The following is a 19,302-nucleotide window of genomic DNA, read 5'->3' as shown; positions in this document are numbered from 1 at the left end:
AGAGAGAAACACAGTCGTCTTTCCACAACCCCTCCAACCCACACACTCCCACTCAATCTCCAGGCACAGATCGCTAGAAATCTCACACAGGCAACCTGTAGCACACTGCATGTGACATGGCAGCACAATCAAGGTGAAAAAAAATGTGCTATTTGTTGCACTGGGGTGAAACCTTTGGCATTAATGATGCACTAAGTGGGCTAAACATTTGTGATTATGGGGTGTCTGTATGCTGTGCTTCCCAAAAAAGATGTTAGTCCCACCCAGACTGATTTTCTGCAGTTTGCACCTAACGTACTCCTAAGAACAATGCAAACAGGATGCTTGTCGGAGTCCTTTTCTTGGGGGATGAACTGTTCTTTATCTCTTTTGTTCTGCTATGCAAATTTTCGACCATCACATTACAACGAGCTGGGCAGAATTCTCATGCATCCAGTGCCTGCTCCCAGGCTCTGCCCCTGCAGCAGGGTGCAGTGCTGCAGAGTTTACAGGGGAATGGCAAGGCTATTTTTTATATTTCCGAGTTACAAAGAATCAGGATGGCGTTTCAAACCACAATTAAAGTAAAATGTAAAAGTAGACAAAATATCCAGGTAAAGCTCAGAGCCATGTACTGTGACTCAGAACGAAGCAACAAAACCTCCAGTAATGTGATGCGGCCTTATGACATTGTAAACAAGCATGCTTGTGAATACATCTCTTTCAATGCAATAGAAATATTGGTCTTGATTTCAAGATAGTTTTGCCGACATATACTTATACTTGTTAACGGTGCCTGCGGATCACATTGGAACACTTCTGTGGTGAAGGATCTGCTGTATAACCTGTCTTATGGTCAGAAATAGTCATTATAGTGACTAGCGAGTGGGAAGGGCAGCATCTCATGGCAATTCGTGGGAGCTTGAAGGCGAGTTGCATATACATGGCGACTTAGAGTCCTTTAACAAAGTTCACGATTTTGCTCTTAATTCAACATTTATATTTTATTCTATAATGTCAATGAATTTTTTGTGTTACCACGATTTAATAACCGGTCTGACAAATTGGGGCTGGAGTTCCCCTTTAACACTTAACCCTGAGAGTGGACACGACAGGTCAGCTGGCTCTCTAGTAAGGAAAGGCCCGACACCCGCTCCAGGGACACACTGCCTTAGTGAACTAGGACCCCAGTTACCACCTGAAGAGAGCAATTGGCATTCTCACACCACTTGTGCTCCAGCCAATTTCATCACTTAAATCTAGCTGCTGTCCTGGGAAATAATGGAAAAACTATTAATAAAGCAAAACCCAGTTTTTAATGCAACCAACATTGGCTCGTGGCAGTGTTCAGACTCCCCCTCCCCCGTTCAGATTCAGCTCAAGTGGGGGCTGAACAGCACTCTGCAGAATCGCAACACAAGACACACAGGCTGCACTCCAGTCCTCGATGGGCTTTTCCTGAAGCTTCTCTTAGCGGCTGCACAGAGCGGCAACTGTGCGCTCCTGACCTCTGGGTCAACTGAGATCTCACTGGAAACCACTTTACCCCACTCGCAGAGAATAGCGCTGACTTTCAAAAGCATGGGGAAACAAAAACTCAGTGATGCAGACAACACCTGACAAATCAACCCCTCTAGGCAAGTGCACAAAATCGGACACAATACACAGAAAAATCCAAGGGCCCGTCAGAACGCTGGCCAATCAGGCATGGTTATGCTCTTGCTGGAACTCTCGCCAGACAAACATCAAAAAAGCTGGTTTGTGGAAATACAGGGAGGGAACAGTGGCGGTGAAAGAGTCCTCTCTGATCTGAGAGCAAGTGAGCAGCACAGAGCCTAGTACAGTGTGTTCAGCACCAGGTCACATGACCCGACAGCTAATACCAGCGACAAATCTCCCAGAGCAGGTAATCTCCATGTGACCTCCAGGAGCCAGGAGAGAAAGCACCACTGAAGGGTACTTTACACAGGCAGAACAGTATCACGCCGGCTGTCCCTCTGCCTAGTTTTCACATTCCAGAACCACCACCACAGTCTCTGAGACACACAACCCCCGGGCCGAGGCATCAGATAACAAAACGGCAGAAGAAATGAAGCGGCCTACGACCTCTGGACATGAAGGGTTGATTTTTCAGCCGGCTGCGCAAAATGCCATTCCACATTTTACCCCGCGGCACACATCTGTGAAACGCCAACCAGCACATACTTTTTCGTCTTCTACAGAACGTGCTTAACTTTGGTAGTTAAACATCAAACTATGTCAGAAACAAAAGATCAGTGCAAGAAATCTCATCTGTTGCCAAAAAGAACACATTCCAAAACGCCATGTCCATCTCCTGCAGCACTCTTGTACAGTGATGCGCAGCCATAAACAGTGTTAAAGATACTGCAAAGCACTTGGTACTCAAATCATAAAACCTCAAGCAACTTAATGAATCTCTTAACTTCCTGCCACCCCCCCCTCCCCCCCACGACTTACCAGGCAGCCTGTTCATATTGACGCCTTGGGCAGACAGGCCGATTCCCATGTACCTGCAAAGAAGGAGAGGGGGCACCATTAGCACAGCGCTGTCTGCTGCGATTCGGAGACTGACCAAGCAGGCAGGGAAACTGGCGGCCTGGGTGCCTCACAAGGTACGAGGAGCAGGAGCAGGACAGTGAGCATGACATTAACAGCTGGGCGCGGGAATGCTCCCACGAGGGGTCTCCTAGAGTCCAGGGGCAGAGCACCGGCAAGAAAACATCACCAAAGCCAATCAGGAAGCCATTACAGCTGCAAGACGAATCGAGAGGGGTACGCCTGCCAGAGAAAGCACAGGCCAGCTGTTGCGCGGGCCTAGTCGCATCTCAGCTCGGTCCCAACGGCTGGAAATGAGCCTCAGGCCCCCGTGAGGAGCATGAGAGTGGACAGAGCCCTGGCGATGGGCTCTACAGATAGCAGAACCACCGACGGGCAGCCAGGACAGCTGGGCCCTCAGGAATCGCGGCTCCACAGCTGAAACGGCTCGTGAACGAAAGGCGGGGGGAACCAGCCCTGCTCCCTTACCCATCCCTCCCTTTGCTGACGATCTTCACTTCGAAGTAGTAGATGCCGCAGGCGGCCGGGATGGGGTGGGTGGCCCGGACCGACGCCGCGTCCTTGTGGTTCTTCCCGTGACCTGCGGGACCAGGAGAGAGAGACAGCGATGGGCCAGATGGTTCTGCCGATAGTCCAGGGGTCCGGGGGCCTGTGTGACACATGCTTGACAGGATTCGCACCGAGCAGGAACATCAGCTTCTATTATTTTCCAGCAATTCCGTAATTTGTCAATTATTAATGAAATGCCGATAATTCAGCAGTATTAAAGTGAGATGGCTGCCTTTAAGGGTAGTATATAAACCGAAGCTGATTACTGTTTGTCCCAGTACAGTAGGGCCACTGGGAGTGCGAGCAGTGACTGGACAGCTCCAGCCCCAGAGGTCTGACTACTGCCCCTGGGGGGTCAACTCAGGGCAGGGGGAAAGGTCAAAGGTCATGGGCATGACATTCCCCTCCAGGCTGCTGGGATCGTTATGGTTGATATTTTAGGTATTGCAGCTTTCTAAATCTCCCTTCAGCGCTATTGTAATATAAAAAAGCACAGGCTCGGGACTCTGCATAAACAAAGAAATGTGACAATGGCTCAGGTTTATGGTGTGCAGCACCTGCGCACGTCAGGGCAAAAAGAAAATGCTCTAGAATCAAAAGCAACCTTGTGGAAAAAAAAACACGCATCAGAAGAACTGTATTCTATTTATACAGAGAACAGCAGATAAAAGATTCTTCCAGGAATCATCTGCCAAGACTATAGTACATCTGCCACAGCCGAGTTGAGAGAACAATGTTTCAACACAATGGACAAGCAAAGCCTGCTGTCTGCATCCCGAAGATTTCCAGCCCTCCGTCAGCGCGTGGGGATAAATATGTACACTGGTCAGTGACTCAGAGGGGCTGAACATCAGCCAGGCCTGGTCAGATGGCTGTGCACTGTGAAAGCAAAACCTATTTATAATAATTCCTTACACTTATATAGCACTTTCTGGACACTCCACTCAAAGCGCTTTACAGGTAATGGGGACTCCCCAGTGTGAAGCCCCCACCTGGATGATGTGATGGCAGCCAGTACACTCCCCACACATCAGCTCTCAGTGGGCAGGAGAACAGAGTGATGAAGCCAATTCATAGATGGGGATTATTAGGAGGCCATGATTGGTAGGGGCCAATGGGAAATTTGGCCAGGACTCCGGATTAACACCCCTACTGTTTTCGAGAAAGGCTCTGGAATTTTTAATGACCACAGAGAGTCAGGTTTTATGTCTCATCCGAAGGATGGCGGCTTTTACGGTACAGTGACAGTATACATTAGGACCCACATGGCCCGCAGGGTGAGCGCCCCCTACTGGCCCCACTAACACCTCTTCCAGCAGCAGCCTTGGTTTTTCCCAGGAGGTCTCCCATCCAGGTACTGGCCAGCCTCACAGCTGCTGAGCTTCAGTGGGCTGCCAGTTGTGAGCTGCAGGGCAATATGGCTGCTGGGTACTTATCCCTGTCCTGCAGCTTCTCCGTAAGGACATAAAAATGGCCGGCACACCAGAGGTGGTCCTTCGGCCCATGTAGCTCGTTTGGTTGATTAGCAGCTAAGTGAATGTTAAATTTCTTCCAGCTGATTTTTTAAAGGAGCTCTGACTTTGGGCCTCAACTGCCTTGCTGGGAATCCTGTCCCACATGATGCAGACCTCCACAACCCTTTGTGTATAGAAGCACCTCCTGCTCCCAGTCCTAAAAGTGCTTCCCTTTAGTTTCCACCTGTGCCCTCTCTGTGGTGTTTCGAGTGCTGGGGACTTACATTGCTGACTGCAGCTGCCTCTCCAGGGACAACCCCAAAAAGTCATTTTACTGGAGCTGCAGAGCCCGGTTCAATTCCAACTGCAATGACCAATTTAAACGGAAATTCTGTTCATTTTCAGGTCCTAAAAAGGCAGTAATGTGGAACAGAAAGGTTGACTACAGATCAGATATCCAAACTATCAATTTGGTCGTCTCCCGTGAGAGTGGTCACAAAACTTTAGAAACACCCCTATAAACAAGTAAACTAGGAGTGTTGCTACAGAGCTCAAGAGAAAGCCTTTTCCACAAAAATACACTCACCTAAATATTTCACAGTATAAATTCTTAACTGAAGTGCATTTTAAATACATACATTAAGCAGAAAAGAAAGACTAAAAAGTGTCTAAGCTTAAGAGGAACCTTATGAGGAGCCTATGAATAGGTGAATGATTCATTCACAGCAGTTAGCGAATGGTCGTCAATAACATTCTACGACGACATTAATACTAATAATAAAACATTTGACACAAAGGCTTCTCTGCAAAAGAAGAAGAGGAAACGTCAGATATGGCAGTGACTTATCCAGAGAAGAGACTGAAACAGGCCTGGGACGTTTAACAAACATAAAGGCGATCCATAAACAACTGAAACATGGCCTCTAAAAGTATAATGCGTTTCACTAGAAGAAAAAAAGGTCAAATTTACAGACTTATAAAAGTCAGACTTATAGTCTTCTATCAGAAGCTGGCAGTGACCTGTACAGACCTTAGGTCACGTTCAAGACAGAACAGACTTCCCTCTGCAGTGGGGGTGTACTGTTCATGCCGTGATCAGCCCTACAGGCAAAGCAGATGGTGCTCGCATGTGTAGAGTTATATACACGGACATTTTTGCAGCAAGTTACACATGCCATTTTCAAACATAAAAACATTCTGCTTCCAGGTAGCATTCACCACACCACATTTGCTTCTCTGCTCTGGAACCTGTCCAGAACAAAAGCAACCAGATATGTTCTGAGACCCAAGGGAACCTCCTACACTGACAGACTGAACGAATGGAACATCTTTAGTCTTCAAACAGAGACGATTATGCGGGGACTTCATATAAATGTTCAAAGCCCTCAAGGGTATTGTTCACGGTAATCCAGGGGACTCCTACAGAATGAACAGTGAAACACAAAATAGAGGACACAATTGAAAAGGGCTTGGAAGTGCATGTAAAACTGAGAACAAGATGCCATTCTTTACCCCCAGAGTAGTGGGAGCATGGAGCAAGTTACCCATCCATGTTGTTGAACCCTGGCTTCTTTCAAGGTATTGCTGAACAAGATCCATGGATTGATTAGCTACTAACTACCAAATGGGTTAAAGGGCAGAATTCCCTCCTTTCATTTGTAACTGAGAGCACAATGTAAATGAGAACATTATGTTCTCATTGATGGGCGTCTCTGCTTATAACAGTAAAATAACTCTTCTGCTGATTGCGGGCTAATCTTGGGAGTCAGATTTGCCTGCAAAGTACAACATGTCAGGAGGTGGACTGTTGTGACATGTAGATCTATACAGCTGTTAATAATGAACAGGCTCCTCCAGCACCTGCCCCATGACCGAATGTGTGCCCTGATAATCTGGTCACTGAACCCAAAAGCCCTGGAGGCCTCTAGACCCTGTTTCAGAATCCAGGGGAAACAGAAAACACAAGAAAGCTTAGCAGTTTGAAGGGAAATAAAAACAGCAACCACGTCGTACCCCCACATTGCTTAATGGCAAAAAAGCCAACTTGAGGAAGAGCACCCACCATCAGCGAGTGACTCCTCTCCTCTGAAGCGGCACGAAGCCAGGTAGTGCCGCTTTTTCCACAGCTCCTCACAATGGAGGGGAACGAAGGGGGAGCCATCCCTTTAAGACGAGCTCATGTGCATATCAATGTCACGCGGCCACTTCGGAGCAGCGGCCCGGCAGGAGACAAGTGCCGTGGGGCTGGCCTGCCTGCCAGGCCCGCGGGGCCCCCGGGGGCCCAGGCCTGCGGCCTCCCGGCGCCCCTCTGCACCGAGAGGGGAGACGACCATCTTGCAGACGGGTGAGCAATGACTTCATGATGCCAGCGATCACACTCTGTTCACAGGTTTCAAAATGGTGCATGCATGTTCTCTGGATTCTTTTTTAAATATAAAGCAGAGCTATTTATAGGTTGCCTAATCTGAACGCAGGGCTGCGGCTGATGGAGTAATTCTGTGTCATACTACTATTTCCACCCCTGTTCACCCCGCAGTCTAATACAATTGTACAAGTGTTCAGACTACACCTGCAGGTTCCACATTGGGGTAAATATTTCATTGAAGGTGTTGAGCTAAAATGACACCTCTAAGTTTCGGAAAACTGACTTCCCCCATTCTAAATAAATACGTTTAACTGCAATCATTCCAGTTAAAGTGTCTCCCCCCCCCCCCAGTTTCTGTATAATTAGGAAAAATATCCTCATTCTCTCACTGGACCTTTGCACTGTGAACACTGATTCTTCCACTCAGGCAAAAAAAAAAAAAAAAAAAAGCTCATTTCAGAAAGGCCCCCCGGCTCACAGCCAGGGCCTTCACTGAGTTCAGTGTTGACTTACCATACACCTCTCTGATCTGTCTCGGCCAAGACCCTCATTACAGATCTTACAAATCACTCCTTCCAAACAAAACATGCCGTCTAGAAACTTTACTCTGTCCTTGAAACAAAAAAAAACCCTTAGTCTACATTGCCTAAGCTCTGTTGGCTGAATACAATTTGGTCTTTTAAAAGAACACATCAGACGAATTTGCAGGGAACTGATGGTATTCCACAGGCAATACAGAACACAGCCCATGTGGGACATGAGATCTAATTGACAGCAGGAGTCAGTTTCATTCCAATGTCAGGTGCTTTGTGAAATTATAACCCATAGCAACAGGGGGCACCTAACGTTACCAGAAGCAACCGTGGTTGGATCAGTCATCATTCTGTTTGAGCAAAGTGTTTTCATTTTGGATTTCAATCAATTTCAAATAAAGCAATTTCAATCAGTCGACCATGATCTCTCCATTTCCCCCAGCCCAGTCCGATACATTGAAATCAATCCTCACTAGAATGGAAACCTAATAATTCTTGTGCATGGTACCCACACCGCTGCTCTCATCAGGATCCACACTGAAGAGAACCCCGTGATTCTAAATCCACAACTCCATGCTCAAAAAAAAGGGGGGTGATTCAGAGAACTCTGGGGGTACACATAGGACCGATAGCTATGTCTGGTAAAGCCCTCAATGTTAGCCAGATTTCTGAAGAAGCATATCTTTGGTGGCGTGTCATTTGCTTATTCATTTTACTAAACCTGCCCTTTGACAGAAAAACTCCACACAACAGGTCTGCCACTCCTTTTTCAAAACCCTGGGGGAGCCGTGGTTCAGAGACACAACCACGGCCCGGACCCCACTAGAACCAGGAGGACGAGACCGAGCCCTTCTTTCACAATAAACACATCCTGTTTCCGCTCTCGGGGCGGAAAGGGTTAATTCATTGTAATTCAAGGCCCGAATTCAACAACGAGCTGATCTCTTTTTCGTCTTTCTTTTTCGGTCCTCGTCACTCACCACACGGCTCACGGAATCCGCAATAATCTCGCAAAAAGGAATACCAGATCATTGCGGATTCCTGTGTCGTCTTTGGTAGGTGCCTCGTCCATTTAAGTGCCCAGAGTTGGCATCTATATCACTGTGCCAATGGAGCAGAATACAGCTACCTGCCCTGGGTAACTGACACCTACCGTGCGTCCATATTTCCTAAAACTGGCTCATAATCAGTATCGCAAACTGCTGACAGTCACGGCAAGTGATGTCATTCTTTTCCGTTTAATGCAATTATTTTCTAAGAGGGCAAGGAAAGATTGAGGGGGGGGGGATTTCTCGGGTCACCCCCCTTGCTTCTTGGACCTTATTAAAATTCGGGGATTTGTAACAAGAAGTGGGAGGGGTGGGCAGAAGCGTAGGACATTAGCACACGAAGAATAAAATAAAAACGGCACCCGACACAGTTCAGCTGCAAGGCTGAGACGAGTCGCTGCCCAGCATCTTATCTGGTCGTTATGAGCAAAAACGAAATCGGGGGCAGCTCGGCCAGGGCGAGGGTCTTCTAACCCGAGGAACCCCAGACACTGTCATCATTAACTGTCAGCCCTTTGGGGATTTCTTTTTGTGAGACAAAACAGAGAGGGCACAGAAAACAGATCAAAACAGACCAGGGAGACTGCGTCCGCATAATCGCATACAGTAGACAACGGCTCAGCGAGCCTTCGGGAGAGTGCTGGCCCGGATTAAGAAGGCCAGTGCTAGCATTTCGGCATGTCTCTACCTTTGTAATGCACCCGGAGATTGTTCTGTGAGAGCCCGATGTAGCTGTATTTATCCTTGGAGCTCCAAGATCGAGGTAAAGGAGTCTCTTCCTCATTCACGGCCGGGTAAAGCTGCTTCAGTCGCTCGTTGAGCTCTCGCTCCTGGTAGCTGAAAGCAGGGTCCCCCCCTTGCAAGCTCCCCGCTCCGAGCTCCGCCATTTTTTTGGCTTTTAATGTTTTGTTTTGCTTTTTTTCTACTGTATTGTGTCAATCCGCAGGAAGAGGGAGAGAGTGAAATAGACTAGAGACAGCGGTGCGATATCCCCGGATAACCAACGCTCTAGAATCGGGCTATCGGCGGTGTGCTAGGGAGTTGTAGTTCGGGAGATCGTCTTGTACGACGGGTATCGACGAGCACAAAGTTCGATAATGACTACAACTCCCACAAATACCTGCGGGAGTGCACCCGTGGACTTCACGCGTGAGGAGGAGGAAAAAATGTAGTTCTACAGACTTGCGGATTCCAAACTGGTTGAACGAGATCGTTCTTCAGATTTTCCTACAAACCCCACAAGCCCCTGTAGCAGCTCATAGGGTTCTCGGGAAATGTAGTTTTTTAAAGGCTGGCATTTCTTTATCGAGTGATTGCGTTCCTTAATAAAGAACTACATATACCAGGATCAACGCCACATGAGCTGGAGTGTTTTGAACATTTTTCAAGCAACAGATTGGGATGTTTTTTACACGTAACTAGAATATTTGATCCGATAAAAGTGAAAAAAATGCTCGTTACTGCTATGTATTAATTCAGTGCAGACGGAGGGCTTTACGTTTTACAAATGTTTCTAAAGACGTGTGGTGCTTTGATTTTTTAAACTGTTTGCAACTTCCAAAAATATATATTCAAAAACGACCACATTCTTTAATTTCCCTTTAAATTACGTAAACCAAATCTTGTACTAGGGACATAACGGTATTTAAATCTAAAACCACGACTGTACGGAGATAAACAGCTTTTAAATAATAATAACTGTGTTTTAATGTCCAAACTTTTGGATCTATAGCAGGAAAAATTAGGAAACACATATTTGTTTATTTGCTTTGCTGAGGACATCCCTTTAAGGTCCTGCCGGGAGGGGTCCTTCGTCTCCATGGCAACGCAGTGTACACAGAGAGCGCCAGTGGGTCAGGACTATCCCAGCCGGCGATACAGGGATTAATCTCATGTTCGGCATGTCGGTGCAGAAAGACTGCAAGTTGCCTCCTTTGCCTGTGTCAGAAAGACAAGGGTCAGTTTTGAAAAATACAGTTACAGTTAAATACAGTTTCTAATATATATATATTTTCCAAATGAACCTGCAGTATGCAGCAGACCGCAATGGCTAACAAGTAACGTATTGCGTGGTTTCTATTTTTCTTTACAAGTACATCTCTATCTCAGTAAAGCGCACAATGATTTTACTGAATATGAACAATAAGATACATTTCAGATAACTGAGTTCTGTCTTTCCTGACTTGAGAAAATGACGGCATGTATGGGGACAGCGACAGAGTAAATACACCACCAAAAGAAAGCCTGCTATTTAAAGGCTAGTCTTGGGAGATCACGACCTCGTTATTTTATAGATTGCCTGTAAACTGTCCTGGAGGGAGCGAGAAGCCTGTCAGGAAGAGCCGACAGCAAAGCGATGAGATCGGAAGCCTTTTCACCCTGAAGACAGCACACGTGAGTAACACTAGTAGTACTGATACTACAACACTTACTGCTTTTGTAGCCACTCTCTTGCTGTTTTTACTACTAATACTACTGTACAACCAGTACTACTGCTCTTACTACTGCGGTTACTATTCTACAGCTACTTGTACTACATCTACAGCTACTACATTACTGCTACTATACTAGTAAATCACTAGTCTCACTGCTGCTGTTGCTAATGTACTACTGCTCCTGTACCACTACTCTTGCTGCTGCTATTTCTAAGGCCAGATGAAAAAGGGCAAAATTGAAGTGATTGAAATCTTAATTATGCAATTTTATAGACTATATGCTTTGGTATGTTGCACTTATGTATTTCTGAATCTGAAATGAAAATATTGAATGTGACGAATGCAATGCATATTCTTACAGTTCATTTATTTAAACTTTATTAAGTACGTTTTTTAGAAAATAATTAACAAAATTGTTACAATTGCTGAATAAGTGTTAACAATACCATTGGAATGGTAAACAACATCCAAAACAGTATCATACAAAGTAATTAACATTACTAGAAATGGAGTATTGATTAGTAAGTTTACGTATACTGTATGTCCTTGATTTTTTTGTGTGCTGTCAAGTTGTGTAATAAATGATCCTGTTCTCTAATTCTCCAGGGTGCTGGAGCCACTGGCTTCCTCTCCACATGGCCTGCCCACGTGTCCTCACAGATAGTCCACCAAGGACACAGACAACCACCCGGCAGTGAGAACAGAATTCGTGGGTGAGCAGATTTTATTTCCTCCAGACTCTCCCAGCTTCCCAGTTTCATCTAAGAGTCTCTCTCAATCAAGGGGGCGTGAGACTGTTCTGGGTTTTTGGTCTGATTTTTCTGTATAATGAAACTGTTTTTAATAATAGTGTACGGAGTGTACAATTCACCAGAAGTGGCTGATTTTCTTAAGGACACTGGATTCAACAGTAATAAAAGTGTCCAAAGATCTCAGACTTCCCTATGGCCCCTGCATTTCCATCGTCTCCCACAGATGGACGGATGTCCGTGGGATTCAGTAAAGTCTGGGCAGAATTCCAGATGTAAATGCCAATGGAGTGGTCTGGGAATCGCCTCGAGAATTCTGTTGTTTTCTGTCTGTCCTGCCTGTGTGCAGATGTGGCGAGGAGCTCTCGGGTTTGGTCTCCAAGCCACGTTTCCTGGAACAGCTGGAGAGCTACTTGCGGAGGGAGCTGCAGGCGCTGGACTCCAGCCAGCTCGACGCACCGGAGCGCAGGCTGCAGGTCGGCACCCACAGGAACGCTCTCCCATTGTCCACGTTAGATAGCCCTGGCAGTGTCCGCGGGGGCCCCTGAGTAAATAACATCATCTGCACCTTTCCTTGAACTCTGATCCCTAAATCCTCTCCCGGACTCTCGGCTCCTTGCAACAGCAGCCCTCACACTATGCCCCCTGCCCCCTGAGCAGCACCCCTGCAGGGCTCAGGAGAATCTACTGTTGAGTTCTGTTTCTGTTTACTATACAGGCATACCAGGAAGTGTTTCAGTATTTCATCGAAGATTTAAAAACTTACAAGCCACTGCTTTCTGCCATCAAGAATGAATATGAGATTGCATTAGGTATGTAACAGCTGCAGTATTTCAGCACATATAGTAACAGTTATTGATATAATAAATAATGCCCTTTTTATAGTTACAGCTACATGAACTTTTGCAGTGCATTCAGTTGTGGTGGTGCAATCACATTTTTTTTTCTTTTTTTCTGGTGTTAATTTCAAATATGAACTTCAGATCCTCTTTGTTTACCAAATCTTTTTCCTGAAAGCATGGCCTTGTATTTCTTTGCATGCCCAGGAAGACTCCAGCATGAAAGATCACACAATCAGGAAAGTAGACAGACGCACTGGTGAGAGTCCAGTTTAGAATGGCGCTACACCTGTATGAAACAACAGAAAAGATCCATGAAGTATTGGCCAATTTCCAGAACGTACTAGTGGAACACTTTGTTTCTGCTTATGCATGGTTGTTTTCTCAACAAAAAACATGAGAAGCAAATAATGAAATACAAATGACTGGGGAAGAGATAGTGTGATCTTGCTGTGTGCTAACCCCAGCCCATCTGAGAGAGCAGATCCGTACCCTGGAGCCCCTGAAGGGGATGCTGGTGGTGGTGTCAGAGCAGTGTGACCAGCGGGTCCTAGCCCTGCGTGAGGAGGAGAGAGCGGAGGTCAAGGCCCTCAAACAGGAGAAGAGCCATTTGCTGATGATCATCGACAATATGAATGAGAGCAAGAACGCACTACAAGCACAGGTAAAAAAAGGCTCTGGGTGTGCAGAGATAGGGAGATATTGTGGTACACATATTATGTGGAATAAATAAAAAACTATATATTTATCATCTCTGTTTATGTAAGTAATATAAAATATATGAAGTAAAAAAATGATTTAATTGTATTTTCCAGCAGCCTCATACCCAGACATAAGGTAATGGAATCACCTTTTCAGATTTCAGTTTTGCATGTTTAAACATTGTTTGCATCAAATGTCTATCAGACTTTTAAAAATCAAAATTAGTATGATAGGCTGTGCAAGTGACACAGATGATAGACACAGTAAGATGCAGAAGATCTAAAATGTTCATTTTAGACATTTTACCAAAGTAATATCTACTCTAAATGTTTTCTGGTTTTGCTCTTGCTGTGCGCAAGTGTGTTTGTGTGTTCCAGCCCTAAGGCAGTCAGTCTGTGCCTTGGGATTTCAGGACTGGCTTATGTATTTGTAATATTAACGCTAGGAATCCTGTGGAGGTGCTTCAGCCATTTATTTAGAGGGACTCACATTAGAGATTACACAAACAAGGCCTGCTTTTAAGGAGGCATCACAAATTTATGGATTGCTTTTCAATGTGGACACATAAGAGAGAATGAGCCTACTGCACAAGGGCTTGATCATGAACAGCTTTACTAATGAGCTTTATCTGAAAACAGCCTAAAGCTGCAGATATGGCTCGCCTTTTGGATTACAGTGCCCAAATTGATATGGGTTACATTAGTCAGCTAATGTAAGGTTAGCTGCACTTTTTCATTCACCCAAACCTATATGATTTACCCCAGCTTTCTGCTTTTCTGTTTTATTTAATATACAATATTGTAACGCATTTCACAAGCAATATTTCTGAATATAACACTTTTAAACAATTTAGCAATTTGTGGAAGAAGCAATAAGCTTCTTTTGCTGCCTTAAGTTTTGTAAACGTACTTCTGGGTTTCAGTTTCTTGAAGGCATGATAAATGCCCGACCCTGCTTACACTTCCGAGTCAGCTTCACTCCCTTTCTGTACAGGTGTCCCGGCTGCAGGAGGACCTGGCAGCTCAGTACCTGCTGTATCGGGAGGAGAGTGATGCCCGCAAGCTCCTGGTGAACGACATCAGCAACATGAGGTACCTGCAAGAAGAGCACAAGAGCCCTGAGCAAGAAGGTACTTAGTTCAGGAGCCCGCATCATCTCTGCTTCTTTCAGTTCCCCAGAGCACCGGGGCAGCTTGCTCCAAAAGCCCTATCATCCATTAGAAGGTGCATTTACAAGACTGTTGCATTCCCATTCTCTAAAACTCAGTTCCAGGGAAGAGCATGAATTAATAAACTTTAGATTCTTACATGACAAATCTGGAAATGAGCTGTAACGCACCGTAACATATATATTTTGTGCACGGAGTGCAACCGTACCTTGTAGGGCATCCCGTTTGCCTTGGTGTGAAGGGCTTGTGAAAGCCTGCTTGCGCAGTTCTGTACGTGTGCAGTATTTGACTGCAGCCCCGTGTGCTGTGCTTCTGCGAGCAGTGGAGGAGCAGGAGGACGCCGTGCGGGTGCGCCTGGCGCTGAAAGTGGCACGGGAGGACCTGACCCGCCTGCAGGTGGAGCTGAACCGCATGCAGGCCGAGTATGGGGACGTCGTGCCCCGGCGGGACTGGGAGAGCCTGGACAGGAAGCACAGGGACACCTTAGGCAAGGTCAGAGGGCACCCATGGGCTATAATACTATAGCACCTCTCTTGATATGGTTGAATTTGGCCTTTTCCACATTTTGCCTCATTGCATTGTCGCTGAGGTGTTGCACTGGCGTGTTCGTAGCTGCTATTAATATTTATAATAGCTTTCAGTGAAACCCCCGTGAGATAAATGAGCAGGCTGGCTGGTTCCTGGGTTTTTCTTTTTTAATCTCTGTGTGATTAATATGAGAACAAGAGGTTCTAGTCACAGCACCGCTGTGATTTTTTTTCACCAGAAGCTATGGGTGAGATAAACATAAAGCACAGCGCAGCCTTAATCTTTCGCATCAGCAAGTTATCATTGGAATTTGCACAGCTATGTTCTTATTTCTTGCCTTTCCGAAGTGAATTTTAAGGCTTTGACAAGGACCAAGGTTTCTATATGTTCGTGACAATAAAAAAGCGTCTGTAGAAGGCTCAGCGAAAAGATATTTAGCTCATCAGACCCAGAATAAACTGTTACTGCTGAGGAGTCGGGTTGTATGGAAAAAGGGGCATTCACCAGTGTAATTTAAGCAGCGCTGTGAAACCAACAGCTGATATGCCTATATTTAAGAGATAAGAAATAGCAGGTGCTGCAGGGACACCTGATTTGATGAGCCTTGTGGTAAAAGCCCTTACAGAGCTTTTTCCTCCAGTCGCCCTTGTACTGAATGTGGTGCCGGTGTTTTCTTCCTGCCTGTCCTCCAGATGGAGATGCTGCAGAAGGACTTCAGTCAGATGAAGCAGGAGTACGACACGCTGCTGGAGGTGCACCGGCAGCTGGCGGAGCAGAGAGAGGGCCTGCAGGCAGAGCTGGAGCGCTTCAGAGGCAGCTCCACGCCGCGGCCGCGCTGGGAGAAGTGTGCAGGTACCCAGCGGCGCCTCTCTCCCAGCCCACGCTGCCCTTTACTGTGGGTGAGGTTTGAAAGAGTTGACAGTGTGCACAACTGTTTAAGAGCAGGCTTAAAATGCGTCATTCTTGACATTGCAGGCTGCACTCGTATTTTATTCAAAATAATCCTCCCTGTCATTTGGACTAAAAGTGATTTAAAATTAAAATTCACATTTTATTAACTGTTCACATATTAGATTTCTAATTTGACCTGGTATTGAAGTTTATGAGCAAGTTGGCTAAGAAGTCCGATAAGGCTCATTCTGTTTCCATAGATGTGGTGTCAGGGGGCAGTGAGCGCTGGGCACAGCTGACGGAGGGCCAGTCCAGTGACCAGCTGGTGGACATTCTTCTGGAGGAGCTGAGAGGAGGACCAGCCAAAGAAAAGGATTTCTTTGACGGGCTGGTACAGATATCTCTCTATTTCACCTCGACAGCTATTCCCTGCATGTTTTATAGGACTCTTTATCAGTGTCTACAGGCTGGAAATTAACGTTATCCATTATCTTTACTCATTAAAGCATTAAGATTTGCATGATAAAACATTGTTCCTCTTGAATACAGTATTTATGTACCTTCTGCCTTAGACCACAATTAAACCATATACTTAACCACCTGCTGTAGGACACTTCCCTCTTTAGACAGTCTCCATCAAGGTACACTGGATTATTGTGCTCAATGTGAACATGTAAGGTTCATGACCATGTCATATATTTGTTGAGCTTTAATGAATGAAGTGCTCCCTTTTTGCACATTTAAAAGAAAATAAGATCATATATCTCAAAGTCTGGAGTATATATCAAAGGTAATACCATGATCTGGAACACCAATGGCCTTTCACTGCCCTTACAAAAAACCTGAGTAAAGACTCCACCATCAATTTTTCTGTTCTGCAAAGAAAAAAAGATTTAGTGTAGAATTGTTTCACCTTGTAGTGGCTTCAGCAAACCTCTTATATTTCAAACCACCATCCACTTTGTAATTCCAAAAGCTGAGGGGCACAACTACTGTACAAGAGTTGCAGCAGTACAATATGTTTAAACCCAGGAGATGCTTGTAAACAGCGCCCTCTTGTGTTTGTCTAGGGTACAGGAGAGGATGTCCCTGTGTACTTGCGCTATGAGGGACAGATCAGGAACTTGAAACTCAAGAAATCGGAGATAGTGAACACAATCAAAGAAGTCTGGAAAGACAAAGTCCTTGAGGATGAGCAGGTAACAAGATTGAGTCTGCTAAATTTTCACTTCTAAAGTCTTTCACTCTTTTCTAGCCACAAAGATCAGACCTGCAGTGGTGACATTTTTCCCTCCTGTGAGTAAAATCAAGTATCAGGAAGCTGCCTCTGGGCTTAAATCAAAGAACCCTGTTTTGCTGCTCCCACTGCAGAAAGAGGAGAGGCAGAACCTGGCGGAGTTTCTCCACTCCTTCCTCGAGAAACGGCATGTGGACGGTGCCACGGAGTGGGCTTACAGCCTGGTGGAGGGATGCAGGCGACACCAGGATGACGACTTCATCAGCCTTTTCTTCAGCATCCTCCTGGGAAAGGTACGCCTCGGATCTGCGGTGCCAAGGCCCTTCAGCGCTGCCCTGGTATTTTAAAGCACATAACCAGTGGCAGACGGGCAGGAGCAGATAAATCCCAAATACACAAATCGCACTGCAAAGGATTTACATTGAAAAAATCATCACTGAAATTCATAGTTCAGTCTTGAGCAGTAGTGCACTTGCAGGGGAGGAGGATTTGACTCAAGGACTTATTTGCCTAATCGCACTACTGGAGTAGTGTCTGTGGGTTTTTATACCAGCTGTGTTCTTAAGGACATAAATAACCTGCAGACACACACTGGGCCTTCAGATCCTGCAGTTGGGGCACTCCAATGTTGAGTTTTAATTCTAAAGAAAAGATGCTGTGTATCACAGAAACAACTGACAGGTGTAAAAGTAAAGGTCCACCCTGTGTGTCCGCTTGCCAGGTGGATGAGAGTGTGTACCATGGACAGATTCACCTACTGTCTCACCTGCTGAAGGAGCTAATCCACAGTGACGCTGCAGAGAGCAGCACTCTGACCATGCAAGAGTTCAGGTGAGGAGAACATGCAATTCACTTTTGCTTACAGAGCACCCTGCAAGAACATAATTCACAGTAAAAAAAATACCCCCTCAGGAATAGGAATGATGAGTTTACAAACATGTGTCCAAACAAATGTTTTTGCTGAGATTGAATTCTACGGGAGTTTTCGTTATTGTGTAAGAATTTTAAAAACTAGGTCTGTTGCTGGAGATCGCTGTGGTTCTTTTTGGCAGTGATGCATTACGAAGAGCCTTCCCCCTGAAGATGGAGGCACAGATTGAGGAGCTGATACAGGCTGCACAGGCCCAGCTAGGGAGCACCTTCACCTATCAGGCTTTGTTCACTGAGGTACCCCACTCTCTTAATGACAGCTGACTGACTTTCATATGCTTTTAGGAAAAGCCCAGGAAGCCTTCCCATTCTAACAACAGTAATCCAGCTAATCCCAAATTATTAAGTATAACAATAGTTATATGATCTTCAGGATAAGCATTAAATTAAGCTTCAGGATCAATGATCCTATGCTTTCTTTAAGCATTTTACATTTTCATAAAGTTGTTCTTTTAAAGGTTTCAGCTTACTCATCTCCTTTTAATATTTTTTGTTTGTTGAGTTTTGTTGGTCGTTTCATTTATAGGATGCAGAAGGAAAACCTGGACCTTTCCTAAAGCTGGTGAAAAAACAGGCGAATGCAGAGAAGCACAAGTACCTCACTGAACTGAGAGCTCAGCTGGGCAGCAAAGAGTAAGCGTCAGTTTCATGGCTTACACTGGCCTTCACAAAGTGCTTTTAGAAATATTTATCTATTCATGCAGTGACATATGAGGACATTCCTTTATGGTGACTGCTGTATTTATGTCACAGAACCAACCTCAGTGCTTAAATAAGACTACGACTCCTCTATACCTTCATTTGCAGTTTACTGCATTAGGAATATGTCCTTAGAAATACTGTTTTTAAAACAGACAGGTTGAGGCTGCGGACCTGAAGACAGCGTTTCAAAGCATCGACCCCTCGCTGGATTCCCAGATACTCGACCGCTATCTGTCCGTGGCCTTCCAGACGCGGAGCGATCGCCTAGAACAGGCTGCCCCTGTGGACACAGACTCTGCTCTGCAACGCCTCCTGGCGGCTCATGTCAAGAGGGCAGGTCCTCTGCCCCCACAGGACTGAGCCACTGCCGTTTGTTTTATGGTGTCACGTAACTTGATCCATTATATTATGTTTTTTCCCCATATTAAATACTTTGCCCGATTATCAAGAAGGTAATTCCTATTCAGTAAAATACCCACCAGAATTGGCAATAGTTGGACATCTAATGCTTTTCTGTATTCCAACCCCTTATTAAATGATGCAGCCACCTGCCAAAAATACTCCACCAAGGTGTTTGGCATTGTTAAGTTTAAATTAAATGCATGAATGTAATAA

At 45.5% G+C, this 19,302-nt stretch overlaps 2 protein-coding genes across 4 annotated transcripts in view; one reads left to right on the top strand and one right to left on the bottom strand.

Annotated features, from left to right (window-relative positions):
* Positions 1 to 9,537, bottom strand: part of ranbp10 (RAN binding protein 10) — a 27,032-nt gene extending 17,495 nt beyond the window's left edge. Inside the window, exons 1-3 of one of the 2 annotated variants that reach the window (XM_088613559.1) lie at positions 9,195 to 9,537; positions 3,025 to 3,136; positions 2,458 to 2,510 (exon numbers count right to left, since the gene is read on the bottom strand). In XM_088613559.1, coding sequence (XP_088469685.1) covers positions 2,458 to 2,510; positions 3,025 to 3,136; positions 9,195 to 9,393 — 364 coding nt within the window. In that variant the 5' untranslated portion in view covers positions 9,394 to 9,537. The remainder of the gene's footprint in view (positions 1 to 2,457; positions 2,511 to 3,024; positions 3,137 to 9,194) is intronic. The other variant, XM_088613558.1, reaches the window with a different exon arrangement.
* tsnaxip1 (translin-associated factor X interacting protein 1) lies at positions 6,680 to 19,302 on the top strand. Of its 2 annotated transcripts, none has more exons than XM_088613550.1 (16): positions 6,680 to 6,903; positions 10,801 to 10,900; positions 11,548 to 11,654; positions 12,040 to 12,166; positions 12,409 to 12,502; positions 12,997 to 13,193; positions 14,225 to 14,360; positions 14,722 to 14,891; positions 15,620 to 15,779; positions 16,079 to 16,209; positions 16,889 to 17,017; positions 17,190 to 17,348; positions 17,777 to 17,886; positions 18,108 to 18,222; positions 18,512 to 18,618; positions 18,840 to 19,302. In XM_088613550.1, exons 1-16 carry the CDS (start codon positions 6,695 to 6,697, stop codon positions 19,045 to 19,047), a joined length of 2,259 nt encoding a protein of 752 aa, XP_088469676.1. In that variant the 5' UTR covers positions 6,680 to 6,694; the 3' UTR covers positions 19,048 to 19,302. The 2 variants fall into 2 exon arrangements, with proteins under 2 accessions (XP_088469676.1, XP_088469677.1); XM_088613551.1 differs by lacking the exon at positions 6,680 to 6,903 and adding an exon at positions 10,248 to 10,463.

Source organism: Lepisosteus platostomus, chromosome 20, assembly GCF_059453375.1.
Source record: "Lepisosteus platostomus isolate fLepPlt1 chromosome 20, fLepPlt1.hap1, whole genome shotgun sequence".
NCBI lineage: Eukaryota > Metazoa > Chordata > Actinopteri > Semionotiformes > Lepisosteidae > Lepisosteus > Lepisosteus platostomus.
Note: the sequence above shows the minus strand (reverse complement) of the source record. Positions and strands in the feature narration are given on the sequence as shown.

What these genes read in the sequence shown, in the direction of transcription:
- tsnaxip1 (XM_088613550.1), top strand. Translation starts at nt 6,695, where the DNA reads ATGGAGGGGAACGAAGGGGGAGCCATCCCTTTAAGACGAGCTCATGTG. An exon ending in TCAGCATCCTCCTGGGAAAG is followed by an intron (nt 17,349 to 17,776) that starts GTACGCCTCGGA and finishes TCCGCTTGCCAG; the next exon opens with GTGGATGAGAGTGTGTACCA. An exon ending in GCTCAGCTGGGCAGCAAAGA is followed by an intron (nt 18,619 to 18,839) that starts GTAAGCGTCAGT and finishes TTTTTAAAACAG; the next exon opens with ACAGGTTGAGGCTGCGGACC.